The sequence below is a fragment of the Trachypithecus francoisi genome, unplaced genomic scaffold (assembly GCF_009764315.1).
Source record: "Trachypithecus francoisi isolate TF-2019V2 unplaced genomic scaffold, Tfra_2.0 Lachesis_group12, whole genome shotgun sequence".
NCBI classification, from domain to species: Eukaryota; Metazoa; Chordata; class Mammalia; order Primates; family Cercopithecidae; genus Trachypithecus; species Trachypithecus francoisi.
In genome coordinates, this window is record NW_022681457.1 from 108,879,024 (window position 1) to 108,901,668 (window position 22,645).

At 43.5% G+C, this 22,645-nt stretch overlaps 1 protein-coding gene across 11 annotated transcripts in view; it reads right to left on the reverse strand.

Moving 5' to 3' along the window:
* FHAD1 (forkhead associated phosphopeptide binding domain 1) overlaps window positions 1-22,645 on the reverse strand; it is a 160,791-nt gene that overhangs the window by 118,101 nt on the left and 20,045 nt on the right. For all 11 annotated transcript variants that reach the window (XR_004441076.1, XR_004441077.1, XM_033228219.1 and 8 more), the window contains exon 3: window positions 15,872-16,078. Coding sequence is in view for 9 of the 11 variants with exons in the window: in XM_033228219.1 (XP_033084110.1) it covers window positions 15,872-16,078 (207 nt within the window). In the remaining 2 variants the exon portion in view is untranslated. The remainder of the gene's footprint in view (window positions 1-15,871; window positions 16,079-22,645) is intronic.

Below are 22,645 nucleotides of genomic sequence, written 5' to 3' on the forward strand. Positions count from 1 at the left end.
CTCTGTACGATCGTCACAGCTCTTCTGTGAATCTAACATTATTCCAAAATAAAAAGGTTATTTATTTATTTTTTTTTGAGACAGTGTCTCGCTCTGCCACCCAGGCTGGAGTGCAGCGGCACGATTTTAGCTCACTGCAAACTCCGTCTCCTAGGTTCAAGCGATTCTTATGACTCAGCCTCCCGAGGAGCTGGGATTACACGCATGCGCCACCACAACTGGCTAATTTTTTTGTATTTTTAGTAGAGATGGGGTTTTGCCATGTTGGTCAGTCTGGCGTCGAACTCCTGGCCTCAAGTGATCCACCCACCTTGGCCTCCGAAAGTGCTGGAATTACAAGTGTGAGCCACCATGCCTGGCCAGGTTATTTAATTAAAAACAAAACAAAACAAAAACAAGCAAACAAACAAAAACTCTTTTAAGAGACCTTTGAGTTACCAGGAAAAAAAAAGTACAAAATCTGCATGGAACTACTAATGTCTCTTATTCATACAGGGCGTCCTCTAGGTCTACTTTCAGCCTCTACTTCCTCTGATCTTACTCAATTTTACACTAATAACTACACAATTACAAGGATGGGAAGGGGCAAGAAGGAAGCAGGGAAGGAGGCACACTGATCCCAGCAGAGCAGGAATTGACTGCCAGATCCTCAAACGCAGACACAAGAGCCCCAAGGCAGCAGAGGGTGCTATGTGGGGCCTATGTGGGGCCTGGGAAGACAGCCTTCTCCATCTCACCAGCCCCCGGGGGGGTGGTGCCAGGATTCAAAATGGGGCAATAACTCTAAGTCCCCAAGAAAAGGATCAATTATGTCCAGGATTTTCCATTCCAGAAATCGGGATTATACATGTTAGAACACAGAACAGCCAAGTTATATACTGCTTACACGTTTTAGAGCTTAAAGAAGTAGGTCCCTTTGAGCTATTCAAAAAGGCCATTCATCTGGATTTTGGCCAGGTAGGTTAGGAAACACCTCAGTGCATTCTGGCCCATCTTACTTTCCACTTTTGTAGACCTTCTAGCTTAAAGTTTTCCTTTTCCTTTAAGTTCGAATTCATTTCCTGGTCAGTCCATAAAATGGGAAAGAGAATCTAAGGAGAAAAAACTTAGATTTTTGGAAACTGCCTTTTCTACCCCTAGATTCGACCTGCTGGAGCTCAGTCTTGCCAGATTGAGTGACTGAATGAACCAATGCATGATCAACTAACTTAGGAAAAGCGGTGAGGTGGCTGCGGTTTGGGAAGAGTGTGACCTGCAGGAAGCAGCCACGGTTGATCCCCAGGGCTTTGGGCCGGTCCGTGTTCTGTTTCACCAGGATGCTAAGGCTTCCGCCTGCGCTCTTCCCTGCAGTCCCCTATGCTGTCTGCACACTGTAAACATCTGAGGATGAAGCAAACTTCAGGATCCTGTCTGTGTTTTTGCCGAGGACATTGTGCCTGAGGCTGTCTGCTGCCCTGTGCCCTCCACTTCACGGGCTTTGGAAAATGTCCTTTGATATAAAAAACCTGGTCTCAGGATTTTTCATCACATCAGCAGGTCCCTCCAAGGAGCTGTAACAGCATGGTGTAGAGGAAAATACTACACGATCGGGCTGGGAGATGACAAAGCTTGGCTAGCGAGACGTTTCTTCTGAAGTGTGCCGTGCTCTCTGGTTCTTTGTTCAATCCGCAGTTACTCCGCCTGTTACAGGCAAAGCCACAACCTTCTCAAGAATGGGGAGTACTTAAAGGTCCCATGAAGATGGGAACTGCCACCTTCCCTGGGATTAATGACTAAACCCTCAACTCTGTGTCCTTCTCATCATACACAGAGGAGAAAAACAAGCCACCCTACTTCCTTGGAGACCGGCCTGGAAGTTTCCTGATAGAGAATGGATTATTCATCATTTTCTTTCCCCAAGCTCCTAGCCTGGAATCTCATTACGGAGGATCAGCTTAGGCAGGAGGAATTGCTTTCTTGCCATGGGCTTTTTTTTTTTCTCCCTACATTGCATTCATCTCCTGCATGGGTGTAGGGGAGACACCCCTCCCTTCCACAATTCTGAGTCTATTAATTCTGGCGGGGCTCATCCCCTGCACTCCAGAGGAGGGAGTATGTCCCAGCCCTGACCAGTCAGAGCATTCCATGTCTCTGGCCTCAGTGATTGGTTCGGCGATAGTCATGTGATCCAAGCCAAGCCAATGAAGAAGCTTGCTCTTTTCCTAGAGCTGCTGAGTTTGGAAGGTGCTAGGGTTGCCAGCAGCCACGTCATTACAGGTGGGGCACCAATCTGCTCGAGATTGTGAAGCTCACAAAGATGAAAGAGACAGATTTCTTTTCTTTCTTTTTTTTTTAGTTTTAAGAATCAGAGAGTTTAACAGGCAAGAAAGAAGGAAAAACACAGAAGGAAGAAGCTCCCCGTTATGGAGACAGAAGGAGGGGGGCTCCAAAGCCAAGAAAGGTAACCCCAAGAGACAGATTCCTGAGCATCCCTTGAGCACCTGGATCTAGCCAGGCCTGAAGCTGGAGCTTCTGGCCTTTTCAGTTACAAGCAAAATAACTTCAACTACCTCTTCTTTTGCTTAGGCTAGTCTGAGTTGAGTTTCTGACACTTGCAAACAGTAAAATTTTCTGGACAATATGCTTACTGACACTCGAGCACAAATATCACTGTGTACTCAGAATGAAAGGTGTTAATGCGGGTTCTGACTTGTTTGAATAAAACCCACCAGGCTATAATCATGTACCAAATTTACCTTTAAACTTGTAAGAGTAAAGCAGTGGCCGCAGAGAAGAAGTGATTCAAGACCAAGGAACCAACCACAGGTAGTGAAACATTAGGTGGAGAAATTTGGAACAAATAAATAGTTCTCTAGCTACAGCAGCTTTTGGACTATAAACCTCAAATTTCTGTTTCAAAAGTTATACCAGGGAAAACATTCCAAAGTTTTAAAAGAAAACTTCCAGTTGAAGAAATATGTAAAAGTTATAAACATTCATCTGTTGTGTATATTATATATTAATGTCAAGCATATTTATCAGATGTGTCAATATATTATTACTATATATGGAAATGCATATACATGTATGTGTATATTTAGAACCACATATCTCCAAGTTCTGTTTTAAAGAGGTAATGAAGGCCGGTAATCCCCACACTTTGGGAGGCCGAGGTGGGCAGATCACCCGAGGTCAGGAGTTCAAGACCAGACTGGCCAACATGGAGAAACTCCTTCTCTACTAAAAATACAAAAATTAGCCAGGCATTGTAGTGGGCGCCTGTAATCCCAGCTACTTGAGAGGCTGAGGCACGAGAATTGTTTGAACCCAGGAGGCAGAGGTTGCTGTGAACCGAGACTGTGCTACTGCATTCCAGTCTAAGCAACAGAGTGAGACTCTGTCTCAAAAAAAAAAAAAAAAGAAGAAGTAATGAAGACTGTTCAAAGCCTATTTTCCCTTTTTCCTGTTCCTCAGTTAACTAAGTAAACTATTAACCAGCGCAGTTCCTAGCAGAGAGTGGGGGCATTCATTCTTTCTCCTATCCCCAGAATGTCTTATCCTCTTTTAGCCTTTCTTTCAGACACTGGGTAAATGAAAGAGGCAGTATAGCATAGTGTTATGAGCAGAGGTTGGTAAACTTTTGCTTAGAGAGCCAGACAGTAAATATTTTTGGCTTTGTGTGTCATATGATCTCTGTCTACTCAACTCTGCCATTGGAGCAGAAAAGCAAACACTGGCAACACCAAAATGAATGGGCATGGAGGTGTTACAATAAAACTTTATTTATAAAAACAGGAGATGGTCTCAATTTGGCCCATGGGATGTAGTCTGCCCACCTCTGGTTAAGAACATGGGATTTAGAATTAAGCAGAATTGGTTCAGATACCTCCTCTGCCTCCTACCATCTGTAACCCCGAAAAATGTGTCACTTTTTGTGCTTCACCTGTAAAATGGAGATGACAATAGATACTTCTTACTTTGTGAGAACTGAATGAGATCATATATATTAAGTACTTAGAACACTTCCTGGTATATATAATAAATGCTCATTAAACATTAGCCACCAGACATTATCATCACCATCAAAAAAGAAACTGAAAGAGGGGAATGGAGTTTGTCCAGGAACTTCAGCAACATCCCTGGTGAAAAGACGGCGGAGGTGAATAAGGAAGGCCCTATCTGAAACTGCATTTTCTTCTATCATCGGTGGCTTTCATTTCTACCTACATGATATATCGTCCCCCATGACCATGTGAAGTGGCAGGCTGGCAGGATTGCAGTGAGGAACTTGCCTGAGCTCTCAGGTTACCGAGGTCCTCTGAGCTGTTGGGAAGGACTCCCAGACCAGGCCTCAGGAGACTTAATCCTGGTTCTGGCCGTAACAGATTATGCAATCTTGGGAACACTGCAGAGCCTCTTTGGGCTTCAGTTTATACAATGATGGGATGGTCCCAAAGAGCTGTATGCAGATTCTGAAGGGGGAAAGGGAGCCTGTGGTTAATGTGTTCCTGACGGGCAAAAGTTGGAAACTGAGGCTCAGAAAGGCTATATTGCCATTGGAGTTTGAACTTCAGTCTATCGTACTGCAAAGCCTTTGTGTTCTTCACTGCACTCCCAAAAAGCTTCCCCTTTCAAGCAGTGAGTAGCCAGGTATACGGGCAATCTTTAGGTTGGGCAGGATGTCCTGAGGTTGCAAGAGGGACAAAGGACTGCATCCAGAAGTCACATGGGAAGCTCTGGCTGGAATGGGAGCAGGGCAGAACAGGCCAATGTAGGTTTCCTTACCAAGCTGCTTTATAAGAACGGCACCACTGTTCATAGGACAACCCTCACTCACAGCTCCTTTTTCTGGAAATCATAACGCACTAAAGAAACCAACAAGCAAACATCATAATGGCAGGCACAACGTGGCAAGCACATCTGACTTTGTGACTTGGATGTCACACGCCTGACACTTAGGCAGAGACTCCGTGTTACTACTCAACAGTTGTTTCAGGGCATCACCAATGGCCCTGCAGATTATGCCCCACACAACTCCGGGGGGTGCCATCTTCATGGACTCTACTGTGAATGGTGACTGGAGTTGTGCAAGGTGGTGGCCCTAGGCTATACTTTTTTTTTTTTTTTTGAGACAGAGTCTCACTCTGTTGCCCAGACTGGAGGGCAGTGGCATGATCTTCGCTCATTGCAACCTCTGCCTCCCAGGTTCAAGCAATTCTTGTCCCTCAACCTCCTAAGCAGCTGGGACTATAGGTATGCGCCACCACACCTGGCTAATTTTTTGTGTTTTTGGTAGACATGGGGTTTCACTATGTTGGCCAGGCTGGTCTCGAACTCCTGGCCTCAAATGATCCTTCTGCCTTGGCCTCCCAAAGTGCTGGGATTACAGGCATGAGCCACCGTGCCTGGCCCCTAGGTTATACTTTGGCAAAAGAGCTATGATATATAACGTGTACTCTTGAGCATATCGTGGGTGCCAATGTACTTTGTCAACAAGAGTTTCTTTGTTTTTCTACCTTGTATGTCATCCACGGGCAAGTTATTTGCAAAGGCATCCACCTGGTAGTTGGGAGGTCTTTGGAGGTTTTCTTTCCGTGGGAAGGCTTACAGTGGAGGCAGGTGGTTGCTAGCATGCTCCTCTTATCTTCCTGCTATCACAGGCGCCAGATGTTGGGCTAAGCAATTTACAAACAATGACCTGTTTCATACTACAGTAACCCCACATGGGAGGAACTATTAGGGTTCCAATTTTACAGAAATGGGAACTGAGGCTCTGAGAAGTGAAGCAACTTGTGCATGATCCCACAGCTGGTCAAGAGCAGGGCAGAACTGTGCGGGGCAGACTCACCCGAACTTCAGGGCACCCACGCTAGCCACTGTGATGTCTACAAACACATTTGGGTCTCTAACTTCTGCCTCCACCTCCCATTCCCTATTGAAATGGCTGTCACATCCCTCTCTGTTGGTTATGGTCACCACAAAGCCGGAAATAAATTTTTCTGTTTGGGAACTCTTTCTTGGGAAAAGAACAGCTAAGCCTTACAATATTAGGATAATCCTCTTCCAAAGGAAACAGTCCTTGAAAACTCTACCGCGGGGAAAACAGAACGCCTACTCCAGGGACTCAAAGAATCAATAAGAGACAAGAGCATGCTGGAATCAAGACAGTACACATTGCTTAGAAAAACTGGACCCCAAAATGAGATGAGATTTGATGACAGATGCTCTTCACTATCTCCTTTTTTCTTTTTTATAGCTCATAGGTTGAGGTCATTGGGCAAATGGAAAGGGAAGCCATCGGAAGGAGTAACTCAGTCCACATGGCTGCTGTCACTCAGGCCTGCAGAGGAGCCTTTGTCACTAAGAGCTCAGAGGAAGCCTGCATGAATGTCTCTCCATGTAAGAATGCTCTGAAAGGGAGCCGAGAGCAGTTTTGTGAGGATAGGGGTGGAGGTTGGGGGGGGGTCTTCTGAGGAAAACCTGGCAGGGACAGAGGCTTGGGCTGTCCCCTGGAAGCCTCAGGCTGCTGTGAGGTGCCCTGGCCATGGGCCAGGGGGCATCTGTCCAGCTGCCAACAGTCCCTTAGCTAATAAAGCAGGAGACAACTGCATGTAGAAATAAGAATTTTAAAAATTCATGTACAGCCAAGTGACTGTAAAAGTGTGCTTTGTTGTCTTTGAAAACCAGTCGATGATACTGCTGTAGCTAGCAGCTGACTCAATGGTTTTCTCCCAATTGTACCTGCAAGTGGAAACAGAGTTTAATTCACAGTGACTAGCTGTGTGATCCTGGGCAAATTACTTAACCTCGCTGAGTTTCAGGTTCCTTGTCTATAAAATGGGGATCATGAGAGAGCCCAATCCACAGGCTGCTGCATTAAATAAGGGAGAGCAGGTAAATGCCTTAGCACAGTGTCCCTCCTGCTCCTCCTTATCATTCCATTATAATAATTCTACAGATCTCATTCATTAACAAAATAGAAACTATTATAAAAAACAGAATTTTTTTTTTTGAGGTGGAGTCTCGCTCTGTCACCCAGGCTGGAGTGCAGTGGCGCAATCTCAGCTCACAGCAACCTCCACCTCCCAGGTTCAAGCAGTTCTCCTGCCTCAGCCTCCAGAGTATCTGGGACTATAGAGGCGCATGCTGCCATGCCCGGCTAATTTTTTTTGTATTTTAGCAGAGACGGGATTTCACCGTGTTGCCCAGGCTGGTCACAAACTCCTGAGCTCAGGCAATCTGCCCAGCTCCACCTCCCAAAGTGCTGGGATTACAGGTGGGAGCCACTGCACCTGGCCAAAACAGAATCTTTTATAACACATTCTCTTCCTCCTTCAGTAGTCAGGGTTGGATGTCTTTACTACTGGGTGACACACTTATGTGATTAAAACAAAATACCCCTCCCCACATTTATACACTTAGGCTCACAGTTGCATCATTTGCAATAGGCAAAAGGTGGAAGGAGCCCATGTGTCTACCTATGGAAGAATGGATAAGCAAAATGTGGTCTATCATACAAGGGAGCGTTCTTCAGCTTTCAAAAGGAAGGACAGTCTGATGCATGCTACAACGTGGATGAACCTTGAGGACTTGGTGCTAAGTGAAACCAGCCAGACACAAAAGGACAAATATTGTATTATTTCACTTATACAAGGTACTCAGAGTAGTGAGATTCACAGAGACAGGAAGTAGAATGGTGGTCATTAGAGACTGGGATGAGGGGGCAACAGGGAGACAGGGTGCTGTTGTTTCATAGGGACAGAGTTTCAGTTTTGCAAAATGAAAAGAGTTCTGTGGATTGATGGTGTGGCAGCAGTACCACAATGTGAATGCACTCAACACTGAACTGTACCTTAGAAACGGTGAATATGGTGAATTTCATGTTACATGTGTTTTACCACAATTTAAAATATAAAAAGTTGCACTGAATTAGCATGCCTTTGAAAATTGTGGGGAGGTTCTAAGATGGCCAAATAGGAACAGCTCCAGTCTGCGGCTTCCAGCATGAGCGACGCAGTAGGCAGGTGATTTCTGCATTTCCAACTGAGGTACTGGGTTCATCTCACTGGGGCTTGTCAGACAGTGGGTGCAGCCCACGGAGCAGGGCGGGGCATCGCCTCACCCAGGAAGTGCAAGGGGTCAGGGAATTCCCTTTCCTAGCAAAGGGAAGCCGTGACAGACAGTACCTGGAAAATCGGGACACTCCCACCCTAATACTGTGCTTTTCCAACAGCCTTAGCAAATGGCACACCAGGAGATTATATCCCATGCCTGGCTCGGAGGGTCCCACACCCACGGAGCCCCGCTCACTGCTAGCACAACAGTCTGAGATTAAACTGCAAGGTGGCAGCAAGGCTGGGGGAGGGGCGTCTGCCATTGCTGAGGCTTGAGTAGGTAAACAAAGCAGCTGGGAAGCTCAAACTGGATGGAGCCCACAGCAGCTCAAGGAGGCCTGCCTGCCTCTGTAGACTCTACCTCTGGGGGCGGGGCATAGCTGAACAAAAGACAGCAGAAACTTTTGCAGACATAAACGTCCCTGTCTGACAGCTTTGAAGAGAGTAGTGCTTCTCCCAGCATGGAGTTTGAGATCTGAGAATAGACAGACTGCTCCTCAAGTGGGTCCCTGACCCCCGAGTAGCCTAACTGGGAGACATCTCCCAGTAAGGGCCGACTGACACTTCATACAGCTGGGTGTCCCTCTGAGGCAAAGCTTCCAGAGGAAGGATCAGGCAGCAACATTTGCCGTTATGCAATATTTGCTGTTCTGCAGCCTCCGCTGATGATACTCAGGCAAACAACGTCTGGAGTGGACCTCCAGCAAACTCCAACAGATCTGCAGCTGAGGGTCCTGACTGTTAGAAGGAAAACTAACAAACAGAAAGGACATCCACACCAAAACCCCATCTGTATGTCACCATCATCAAAGACCAAAGGTAGATAAAACCACAAAGATAGGGAGAAACCAGAGCAGAAAAGCTGAAAATTCTAAAAATCAGAGCAACTCTTCTCCTTCAAAGGAACACAGCTCCTCAACAGCAATGGAACAAAGCTGGATGGAGAATGACTTTGACGAGTTGAGAGAAGAAGGCTTCAGATGATCAGATGATCATTGGTAATAACAAACTTCTCCAAGCTGAAGGAGGATGTTCGAACCCGTTGCAAAGAAGCTAAAATCCTTGAAAAAAGATTAGATGAATGGCTAACTAGAATAAACATAAACAGTGCAGAGAAGTCATTAAATTACCTGATAGAGGCCGGGCACGGTGGCTCAAGCCTGTAATCCCAGCACTTTGGGAGGCCCAGACGGGCGGATCATGAGGTCAGGAGATCGAGACCATCCTGGCTAATATGGTGAAACCCCGTCTCTACTAAAAATACAAAAACTAGCCGGGCGAGGTGGCGGGCGCCTGTAGTCCCAGCTACTCGGAAGGCTGAGGCAGGAGAATGGCGGAAACCCAGGAGGCGGAGCTTGCAGTGAGCTGAGATCTGGCCACTGCACTCCAGTCCGGGTGACAGAGCGAGACTCCGCCTCAAAAAAAAAAAAAAAAAAAAAAAAAAAAAAAAAATTACCTGATAGAGCTGAAAACCATGGCACAAGAACTACGTGACGCATGCACAAGATTCAGTAGCTGATTTGATCAAGTGGAAGAAAGGGTATCAGTGATTGAAGATCAAATGAATGAAATGAAGTGAGAAGAGAAGTTTAGAGAAAAAAAGAATAAAAAGAAACAAACAAAGCCTCCAAGAAATACGGGACTATGTGAAAAGAACAAATCTACATCTGACTGGTGTACCTGAAAGTGAAGGGGAGAATGAAACCAAGTTGGAAAACACTCTTCAGGATATTATCCAGTAGAACTTCCCCAGCCTAGCGAGGCAGGCCAACATTCACTTTCAGGAAATACAGAGAACTCCACAAAGATACTCCTCAAGAAGAGTAACTCCAAGACACAAAAATCACCAAAGTGGAAATGAAGGAAAAAAATGTTAAGGGCAACCAGAGAGAAAGGTCGGGTTACCCACAAAGGGAAGCCCATCAGACTAACAGCAGATCTCTCAGCAGAAACTCTCCAAGCCAGAAGAGAATGGGGGCCAATATTCAACATTCTTAAAGAAAAGAATTTTCAACCCAGAATGTCATATCCAGCCAAACTAAGCTTCATAAGTGAAGGAGAAATAAAATCCTTTACAGACGAACAAATGCTGAGAGATTTTGTCACCACCAGGCCTGCCTTACAAGAGCTCCTGAAGGAAGCACTAAACATGGAAAGGAACAACCAGTACCAGCCACTGCAAAAACATGCCAAATTGTAAAGACCATCGATGCTATGAAGAAACTGCATCAACTAATGAGCAAAATAACAAGCTAACATCATAATGACAGGATCAAATTCACACATAACAATATTAACCTTAAATGTAAATGGGCTAAATGCCCCAGTTAAAAGACACAGACTGGCAAATTGAATAAAGAGTCAAGACCCATCAGTGTGCTGTATTCAGGAGACCCATTTCACATGCAGAGACACACATGGGCTCAAAATAAAGGGATGGAGGAAGATCTACCAAGCAAATGGAAAACAAAAAAAAACAAGGGTTGCAATCCTAGTCCCTGATGAAACGGACTTTAAACCAACAAAGATCAAAAGAGACAAAGAAGGCCATTACATAATGGTAAAGGGATCAATTCAACAAGAAGAGTTAACTATCCTAAATATATATGCACCCAATACAGGAGCACCCAGATTTATAAAGCAAGTCCTGAGAGACCTGTGAAGAGACTTAGACTCCCACACAATAATAGAGACTTTAACACCCCACTGCCAACATTAGACAGATCAACAAGACAGAAAGTTTACAAGGATATCCAGGAATTGAACCCAGCTCTGCACCAAGCAGACCTAATAGACATCTATAGAACTCTCCACCCCAAATCAACAGAATGTACATTCTTCTCAGCACCACATCACACTTATTCCAAAATTGACCACATAGTTGGAAGTAAAGCACTCCTTAGCAAATGTAAAAGAACAGAAATTATAACAAACTGTCTCTCAGACCACAGCGCAATCAAACTAGAACTCAAGGTTAAGAAACTTACTCAAAACCGCTCAGCTACATGGAAACTGAACAACCTGCTCCTGTATGACTACTGGGTACATAATAAAATGAAGGCAGAAATAAAGATGTTCTTTGAAACCAATGAGAACAAAGACACAACATACCAGAATCTCTGGGATACATTTAAAGCAGTGTGTAGAGGGAAATTTATAGCACTAAATGCCCACAAGAGAAAGCAGGAAAGATCTAAAATTGACACCCTAACATCACAATTAAAAGAACTAGAGAAGCAAGAGCAAACACATTCAAAAGCTAGCAAAAGGCAAGAAATAACTAATATCAGAGCAGAATTGAAGGAGACAGAGACACAAAAAACCCTTCAAAAATCAGTGAGTCCAGCAGCTGGGTTTTTTTTTTGAAAAGATCGACAAAATTAATAGACCGCTAGCAAGACTAATAAAGAAGAAAAGAGAAAAGAATTAAATAGATGCAATAAAATATGACAAAAGGGATATCACCACCGATCCCACAGAAATACAAACTGACATCAGAGAATACTATAAACACCTCTACGCAAATCAACTAGAAAATCGAGAAGAAATGGATAAATTCCTGGACACATACACCTTCCCAAGACTAAACCAGGAAGAAGTTGAATCCCTGAATAGACCAATAACAGGCTCTGAAATTGAGGCAATAATTAACGGCCTACCAATCAAAAAAAGTCCAGGACCAGACGGATTCACAGCCAAATTCTACCAGAGGCACAAAGAGGAGCTGGTACCATTCCTTCTGAAACTATTCCAATCAATAGAAAAAGAGGGAATCCTCCCTAATTCATTTTATGAGGCCAACATCATGCTGATACCAAAGCCTGGCAGAGACACAACAAAAAAAGAGAATTTTAGACCAATATCCCTGATGAACATCGATGCAAAAATCCTCAATAAAATACTGGCAAACTGAATCCAGCAGTACATCAAAAAGCTTATCCACCACGATCAAGTTGGCTTCATTCCTGGGATGCAAGGCTGGTTCAACATATGCAAATCAATAAACATAATCCATCATATAAACAGAACCAAAGACAAAAACCACATGATGATTTCAATAGATGCAGAAAAGGCCTTCAACAAAATTCAACAGCCCTTCATGCTAAAAACTCTCAATAAACTAGGTATTGATGGGATGTATCTCAAAATAATAAGAGCTATTTATGACAAACCCACAGCCAATATCATACTGAATGGGCAAAAACTGGAAGCATTCCCTTTGAAAACTGGCACAAGACAGGGATGCCCTCTCTCACCACTCCTATTCAACATAGCGTTGGAAGTTCGGGCCAGGGCAATCAGACAAGAGAAAGAAATAAAGGGTATTCAGTTAGGAAAAGAGAAAGTCAAATTGTCCCTGTTTACAGATGATATGATTGTATATTTAGAAAACCCCATCATCTTAGCCCAAAATCTCCTTAAGCTGATAAGCAACTTCAGCAAAGTCTCAGGATACAAAATCAATGTGCAAAAATCACAAGCATTCCTATACATCAATAACAGACAAACAGAGAGCCAAATCATGAGTGAACTCCCATTCACAATTGCTTCAAAGAGAATAAAATACCCAGGAATCCAACTTACAAGGGATGTGAAGGACCTCTTCAAGAACTACAAACCACTTCTCAACGAAATAAAAGAGGACACAAACAAATGGAAGAACATTCCATGTTCATGGATAGGAAGAATCAATATTGTGAAAATGGCCATACCACCCAAGGTAATTTATCGATTCAATGCCATCCCCATCAGGCTACCTACCAATGACTTTCTTCACAGAATTGGAAAAAACTAAAGTTCACATGAAACCAAAAAAGAGCCCGCATTGCCAAGACAATCCTAAGCCAAAAGAACAAAGCTGGAGGCATCACACTACCTGACTTCAAACTACACTACAAGGCTACAGTAACAAAAACAGCTTGGTACTGGTACCAAAACAGAGATATAGACCAATGGAACAGAATAGAGCCCCCGGAAATAATACCACACATCTACAACCATCTGATCTTTGACAAGCCTGACAAAAACAAGAAATGGGGAAAAGATTCCCTGTTTAATAAATGGTGCTGGGAAAACTGGCTAGCCATATGTAGAAAGCTGAAACTGGATCCCTTCCTTACACCTTATACAAAAATTAATTCAAGATGGATTAAAGACTTAAATGTTAGACCTAAAACCATAAAAACCCTAGAAGAAAACCTAGGCAATACCATTCAGGCCACAGGCATGGGCAAGGTCTTCATGACTAAAACACCAAAAGCAATGACAACAAAAGCCAAAATTGACAAATGGGATCTAACTAAACTAAAGAGCTTCTGCACAGCAAAAGAAACTGCCATCAGAGTGAACAGGCAACCTACAGAATGGGAGAAAATTTTTACCATCTACCCATCTGACAAAGGGCTAATATCCAGAATCTACAAAGAACTTAAACAAATTTACAAGAAAAAATCAAACAACCCCATCAAAAAGTGGGCAAAGGATATGAACAGACACTTCTCAAAAGAAGACATTTATGCAACCAACAGACACATGAAAAAATGCTCATCATCACTGGCCATCAGAGAAATGCAAATCAAAACCACAATGAGATACCATCTCACACCAGTTAGAATGGTGATCATTAAAAAGTCAGGAGACAACAGGTGCTGGAGAGGATGTGGAGAAATAGGGATGCTTTTACACTGTTGGTGGGACTGTAAAGTAGTTCAACCGTTGTGGAAGACAGTGTGGCGATTCTTCAAGGATCTAGAACTAGAAATACCATTTGACCCAGCCATCCCATTACTGGGTATATACCCAAAGGATTATAAATCATGCTGCCATAAAGACACATGCACATGTATGTTTATTGTGGCACTATTCACAATAGCAAAGACTTGGAACCAAGCCAAATGTCCATCAATGATAGACTGGATTAAGAAAATGTGGCACATATACACCATGAAATACTATGCAGCCATAAAAAAGGTTGAGTTCATGTCCTTTGTAGGGACATGAATGAAGCTGGAAACCATCATTCTGAGCAAACTATCGCAAGGACAGAAAACCACACACGGCATGTTCTCACTTATCAGTGGAAATTGGACAATGAGAACACTTGGACACAGGGTGGACTTGGACACCGGGGCCTGTTGTGGGGTAGGGGTAGGGGGAAAGGACAGCATTAGGAGATATACCTAATGTAAATGATGAGTTAACGGCTGCAGCACACCAACATGGCACATGTATCCATATGTAACAAACCTGCACGTTGTGCACATGTACCCTAGAACTTAAAGTATAATAATAAATTTTTTAAAATTGCACAAACCAACACAAAACGTCAAGTATCTCACAGGTTTCTTTCTAGGACGTGGTGATGGCAATGTTCTGAAAGTGGCTTGTGGTGATGGCTGCACCCCTCTGTAAATACACTAAAATGTGTTGAACTGTATGCTTAAAATGGGCGGGGTTTATGCTGCATAAATTATACTTCTATAAAGCTGTTGAAAACAAGGAATCAAACAAATGCTAAGTTCATGAGGAACCCTGTAGTGTGACGAGCGCACTCACTGCCTTGCTTGTGGTGATGGCTTCACAGGTATATCCACGTGCCCAAACCTAGCAAATGATGTGCTTTGGACATGCACAGTTTTATTGTATGTCAACTATACCTCAATAAAGCTGCATTTTTAAAAAAGCAGCATAGTTATCCACATAAGAATGAATCCCTTATATTTTATTAAACAATGCCCCTTTTGATGGGCATTTAGGTTTATAATGTTATGCCACTACAAATAATACTTCAATAAATATCTCTGTATGAAAAAAAAAGAAATACAGATATTGTACGTCCTCCTCCTCCCCGACTGGCAAGTCACAAAATTAGAATTTCCCATGGAGGGGCCCTGGGAACCTGTAATTTTACTGAACAGCCCCCTCAAATTCTTTTTTTTTTCGAGATGGAGTCTCGCTCTGTCTCCCAGGCTGGAGTGCAGTGGCGCGATCTCCGCTCACTGCAAGCTCCCTCGCCTTCCGGGTTTACGCCATTCTCCTGCCTCAGCCTCCCGAGAAGCTGGGACTACAGGCGCCCACCACCACGCCTGGCTAATTTTTTTGTATTTTTAGTAGAGATGGGGTTTCACCGTGTTCACCAGGATGGTCTGGATCTCCTGACCTCGTGATCCGCCTGCCTCAGCCTCCCAAAGTGCTGGGATTACAGGCGTGAGCCACCGCATCCGGCCCTCAAATTCTTATAATCTGACATGTTTAGGGTAACACTGGCTCGGACTTCACAGACTTGGCTTTTCAGGTGCTCACGTGGTGAGCGTCTACTTGGACACTGAGTTTCAGGCTCTACAGACATTCTCTCTGTGCCATGTGCCCTTAAGAAGGCAGAGACCTGGGCATATGAAGAAGTCTGGCCCAGGTCACAGAGCTAGGAAGGAGCAGAGAGCTGATCTGCCTAAAAATGAAATCCATCTCTGCATTTTCAAAAACACACCTTGTTTTCTGCCTCCTCTCAGGAAGTTGGACATTTTTGGAAAACTCTGGTTCCATGTGAGCCAAGATGCAACTCCAAGAAATGCCCAGAAGAGGGTGCTAAGATTCTCTCCTTCCTGGGACCCGCCAGAATGACTCAGAACTCCAGAGGGTCGACTCTGTCGCTACGGCCTGTGTGCAGCCTGGGATCACAGTGGCACCGCTGCGGATGAGCGCCACCCTGCGGCTGCATCTGAGTGCCGGGCTGCACGAAGGTGACAGGGCCCCTCTATCCCCCAGTGGCCCAGACTCACCGGAGGTGGGTTTTCAACGACCAGTTCATAGGTCAGCCCTGCAGACCCAAATCTCAGGATGTCTCCAGGGATGAGCTTCACAGCCACGTTCTGAATGTGGCACTCGTTGACAAACGTGCCGTTGCGGGAATTGAAGTCCTGGAGAACAAAGATGCACTCCGCCTCGTTATATTCGATGAGTGCATGGTGGTTGTCGACTTCAGGAGACTGCAACGGAGAAGGAGGACAGTCGTAGCCATGAAAACAAAAATGACACGGCCCCTAATGTTTCGAGCTGAGTGCTTTACCTGTGTTGCTGCCACCAGATCATCATGACAATCCTCATTTTAAAAGGAGGATGCTGAAGATCAGAGAGGCTAAGCGACTTGCACAAGGCCACACAGCTAGTGCATGAAGGAACTGGGATATGTGCTCTGTCTGACACCAGACCTGGGGACAGGTACCTAAGTTGTTGGGTGGGGAAATCAGGCAACACAAAGGCAAAGGGATCTTGGGAGAGTCTTATTGGGCAAATACTCCCAGGGAATTGGCCATTTTCTTTTCTTTTTGTTTGTTTTTATTATGATTTTTTTTAATTTTACTAAAATTGAAAATGGTCAAGGAATTGGCCATTTTCTATTTCCCTAACTCTACATGGGTACTTATGGTGGCACTCAGTACCAGGACAGGAGGCAGAAATGGCCCAAACAAGAAATAGAAAAAAGCACTAAAGAAGCCATTACCGTTACTTATAGTCCCACCCCAACCAGCAACAGTCATGGTTAACATTGAGGTTCACATCCTTCCACGTTTTTTTCTATGCTTATGTTCTTTTAATTTTTTTAAAACAAAATTAATCACACCTACATACATAGTTTTATAACTACTTTTTTTAAAAACCTTGACGTACAATAAACATTTCCCATGTGATTAGTTATTTCCATTGCTTCTTAAAAGCGACTCAGGATTTGCCTAACCACAGATGACCTGCTTTTCAAAAGGGGGCTTGGGGCCGGGCACGGTGGCTCACGCCTGTAATCCCAGCACTTTGGGAGGCCGAGGCGGGCGGATCACGAGGTCAGGAGATGGAGACCATCCTTGCTAACATGGTGAAATTCCATCTCTACTAAAAAATACAAAAAATTAGTCAGGCTTGGTGGCGGGCACCTGTAGTCCCAGCTACTTGGGAGGCTGAGGCAGGAGAATGGCGTGAACCCAGGAACCAGAGCTTGCAGTGAGCTGAGATCACACCACTGCACTCCAGCCTGGGCAACAGAGCAAGACTCCGTCTCAAAAAAAGAAACAGTGGGGGGGCTTGGTGAGACCATGTTTCCCCAAAGGAAAGGGGCCCCAGCCAGTGCGTCTGCAAACTGATGGCGGGGGACAGAAGCTCCTCTGTAATTTTACTTTAATAAGGGGTAGAGCAAAGCTCAGCACAAAGGAGGTGACTGCATGTTCCCCTGGCCCCAGGACCCTGGAGGGATGAAGGGAAATGATTCGACTGTGAGCTGCAGGGCACACTGAAGTCGTCTTTCTTTTTCTTTTTTTTTTTTTTTTTTGAGACAGAGTCTCCCTTTGTCACCCAGGCTGGAGTGCAGTGGCATGATCTCGGCTCACTGCAACCTCCGCCTCCTGGGTTCAAGGAATTCTTCTGCCTCAGCCTCCCGAGTAGCTGGGACTACAGGCGTGTGCCACCACGCCCAGCTAATTTTTGTACTTTTAGTAGAGACGGGGTTTCACCATATTGGCTAGGCTGGTCTCAAACTCCTGACCTCGTGATCCGCACTCCTTGGCCTCGCAAAGTGCTAGGATTACAGGTGTGAGCCATCGTGCCTGGCCAAAGTCTTCATCTTTTAAGGGCACTGTCAACCAGACATCCATGTCACTTGAGACTTCGCAATTACTTTCCAAGTTTATCTTCTCAGGGTGCCCTGTCCAGTTTTTATATAAAAGTACTTACTTGCACTTAGACATCTAAAGTTCCATCATATAACAATCAAGAGCTTATATTAATAATAGAATATATGAATATGTATACTAGAGTAACAATAAAACATATTACTTACACATTACAAGCCAGGAAATTGCTTAGTGTTTTATTACATTGTCCTATTTCATCTTCACAACAATCTAGAGATAGTCTCCCATTGGTAGATAGGGAAACTGAGGTACAGAATGAATTTACCCAAAGTCACCCAGCTTGACAAGTCACCTGGCTTGTACTCAGGTTTGCCTGATTCAAATGTCTGTGCTGTTACCCACTTTCCAGATTTTTGCCAAACACTTTACCACCCAAAATATGAAAACACAAAAGAAAGCTGAAGTAGCCATACTAACGGCGGCCAAGGCAGATTTCAGAACAAGAAAAACTGGGGATAAAGAGAAGCATTAGGCCAGGTGCGGTGGCTCATGCCTGTAATCCTAGCACTTTGGGAGGCCCAGGCGGGCAGATCCCCTGAGGTCAGGAGAGTGAGACCAGCCTGGCCAACATGGTGAAACCCCCTCTCTACTAAAAATACAAAAATTAGCCGGGTGTGGTGGCGCATACTTGTAATCTCAGCTACTTAGGAGGCTGCGGAAGGAGAATCGCTTGAACCCAGTAGGTGGAGGTTGCAGTGAGCCGAGACAACGCCATTACACTCCAGCCTGGGTGATATGAGCAAAACTCAAAAACAAAAACAAAAACAAACAAACAAACAAAAAAACAAGAGAGCCATAAATAATGGTAAAGGGGCAATTCTCCAAAAAGATATAACAATTCTTGATGTGTATGCACCTAACAACAGAGTGCCAAAATACACAAGGCAAAAATGGATAGAACTGCAAAGAAAAATAGATAGGCCGGGCGCGGTGGCTCAAGCCTGTAATCCCAGCACTTTGGGAGGCCGAGACGGGCGGATCACGAGGTCAGGAGATCGAGACCATCCTGGCTAACACGGTGAAATCCCGTCTCTACTAAAAATACAAAAACTAGACAGGCGAGGTGGCGGGCGCCTGTAGTCCCAGCTACTCGGGAGGCTGAGGCAGGAGAATGGCGTAAACCCGGGAGGCGGAGCTTGCAGTGAGCTGAGATCCGGCCACTGCACTCCAGTCTGGGCAACAGAGCCAGACTCCGCCTCAAAAAAAAAAAAAGAAAAAGAAAAAGAAAAATAGATAAGCCCAATATGATAGCTGAAACTTCCACAACCCTCTGTCAGTAATTAGCAGGGCCAGCAGGCAGAAAATTAGTAAAGACACAGTTACACTGAACACCACCATCAATCGACAAGATCTCATGGATATTCATGGAACACTTAACCCAACAACAACAAGGTGCACGTTCTTCTTGGGCTGACATGGAACACTCACTACGTATACCACATTCTGAGCCATAAAACACACCTCAATGAATTTAAAAGAATAGACATCATGTGGAGTATACTCTCAGACCACAATGGAAGTAATCTTGAAATCAGTTATAGAAAGATAGGTGGAAAATCCCAAAACATTTGGAGATTAAACAGCACACTTCTAAATAACACACAGTGAAGGAAGAACTCTCAGGAGAAATTAAAAATATCTTAACTAAATGAAAATGAAAATACAACTGAAAATTTGTGGGAAGCAGTGAAAGCAGTGCTTACAGGGAAATGTATAGCCTTGAATGCATACATAAGAAAAGAAGAAAGATCTGAAATCAGTCATCAAAGTTTCTACCTTAGGAGACTAGAGGAAGAAGAGCAATAGAAGCCTAACACAGACAGAAGAACTGAAAGAAAAATTAGATCAGAAATGAATGAAATTGAAGACAATAGAGAGAATCAAAGAAAACAAAAATTGGTTCTTTGGAAAGATCAATAGAACTGACAAACCTCTAGTAGGTAACCAAGAAAAAAAAGAGAGAGACACAAATTATGGATATCAGACATGAAAGAGAGGCCATCGCAACTGATCCCATGGATACATATAATAGAATATTTATGAAAACATTTTATGTTCATATTTATATGCTATAAAACATTTTATATAAATATTTCTATGACACATATCATATTAATATTTATATATTTATAATATATAAAATATTTATTATATAAATATTTATATTTATAATTTAGATATTAGTTATATTATTGTTTTATATATTATTTATAATGATATATAAAGGAATATTATAAACAGCTCTCTGTCCACAAATTTGATAACTTAGATGAAATGAACCAATTTCTTGAGACACAACCTACCCAAACTCATACAAAGAGGAATAGATGATCTGGGCCCTTATTTATTAAAGAATTTGAATCAATAGTTAATAACCTTCTAAAACAGAAAGCACCAGGCCCAGATGGGTTCCCTGGTGAATTCTATCAAAAATTTAAGGAAGAAATGATACCAGCTCCCTACAATCTCTTCTAGAAAATAGAAGCAGGGGGAATACTTCCTAACTTATTCTGGGAGGCCAATATCACCTGAATACTCAATCAAGATAAAGACATTACAAGGAAGAAAAACTACAAGCCAATCTCTCTCACATAGACGCAAAGTCTTCAACAAAATATTAGCGAATATAATCCAACACTAAAAAACTAATTATACACCACAACCATTGGATTGGATTTATTCCAGGTATTTGAGAACTGATTTGGTGTTTGAAAATCAATTAATGCAATCCATTGCATCAAGAGGCTAAAGAAAAAAATAAATGGGGAGCTATATTCTTTTATTTGTAATTACCAAGTGAAATATGTTTAAAATCTTTTTATATGCTTATTTGCCATCTGTATATCTTCTTTGGCAAAGTATCTGTTCAGATCTTTTGTCCATCTTTAATTTGGGCTGTTTTCTTATTGTTGGGTTTTAAGACTCATTTATTTTGGATACATGTTTATAGCATCTTTATTCATAATTGCCAAAAACTGGAAGCAACCAAAATGTTCTTCGGAAGGTAAATGGATAAACAAACTGGTACATACATACAGTGAAACATTAGTCAATGATAAAAAGAAGGGAGCTCTCAAGCCACTAAAAGATACAGAGGAACTTTAAATGCATCTTGCTTAGTGAAAAAAGCTAATCTAAAAGGGCTACATGTTGTAAGATTTCAACTACATGAAACTTTTAAAGAGATAAAACTATAGACAGATTTGTGGTTGCCAGGGTTCATGGGAAGGTGGGGGGCTGTGTTGAGCAGGTAAGGCACAGGGGAACTTTAAGGCAGTGCAACTATTCTGTATGATTCTGTACTGGTGAATACCTGATATTATGCCTATGTCAAAACCCACAGAACGTTATAATGTGAAGAATGAATCCTAATTTAAACTCTGGGCTTGAGTTAATAATGGCATATGAATATTGATTCATCAATTGAAAGAAATGTACCATGGTAAGGAAGATGTTAATGATAGGGGAAACTGTGTGTGTTTTTATGTGTGAGTGTGGTGGGGGAGGGGTTGTTATATGTGGGAACTCTCTGTACTATCTGCTCAACTTTCTGTGAACTTATAACTGCTAAAAAAAAAAAAAAAGTCTAGGCCAGGCATGTTGGCTCATGCCTGAAATGCCAGCACTTTGTGGGGCCGAGACAGGAGGCTTGAACCCAGGAGTTCACGATCAGCCTGGGCAACATAGGGAGACCCTATCTCTACAAACATAAAAAAAAATTAGCCAGCTGTGGTTGTGCACACCTGTGGTCTTAACTACTTGGGAGGCTGAGGTGGGAGGACTGCTTTGGCACAGGAAGTTGAAGCTGCAGTGAGCCATGATGGCAGCACCACACTCCAGCCTGGGCAACAGAGCGAGACCCGGTCTCAAAACAAACAAACAAACAAATAAAGTTTATTAAATAAACATGAAAATATATTAGCTCTTTGGGAAATGGTACCCACATCATCTTCATCTCCATTCCTATTGACCACATTTCTTTGAGTTCTAAGAACTCTCTCTCTTTTTTTTTTTTTTTTTTGAGACGGAGTCTTGCTCTGTCACCCAGGCTGGAGTGCAGTGATGCGATCCTGCCTCACTGCAACCTCTGCCTCCCAGGTTCAAGCGATTCTCCTGCCTCAGCCTCCTAAGTAGCTGGGATTACAGGGGCGTGCCACCACACTCAGCTAATTTTGTATTTTTAGTAGAGACAGGGTTTCACTATGTTAGCCAGGCTGGTCTCAAACTCCGGATCTCAAGTGATCCACCTGCCTCAGCCTCCAAAAGTGCTGGGATTATAGGTATGAGCCACTGCACCCAGCCTATGAACTCTCAATAACTCATCAAAGAGATAATTTCTATGTGTTACATTTTGTTCTTCTCTTCCCAAATCCCACTACTTTCAGCTCCTCAAAAGCTGTCAAGCTGTGATTAAGAAATCAAAGCCAGGCCGGGCTCGGTGGCTCACGCCTGTAATCCCAGCACTTTGGGAGGCCGAGACAGGCGGATCACGAGGTCAGGAGATCGAGACCATCCTGGCTAACACGGTGAAACCCTGTCTCTACTAAAAATACATAAAAAAAAAAATTAGCCAGGCGCAGTGGCGGGTGCCTGTAGTCCCAGCTACTCGGAGGCTGAGGCAGGAGAATGGTGTGAACCCGGGCAGTGGAGCTTGCAGTGAGTGGAGATCATGCCACTGCACTCCAGCCTGGGAGACAGAGCAAGACTCCGTCTCAAAAAAAAAGAAAAGAAAAGAAAAGAAATTAAAGCCAGCAGGAAGTTTTGGATGATACCACAAAATGGGACAAGCCTCTGCCTCGTGTTAGACCAAGGGAGAGTTTCTGAGAACTGCCTGATAATATCACTCCCTCCTGTATTTAGGTAACTACAAAAAAC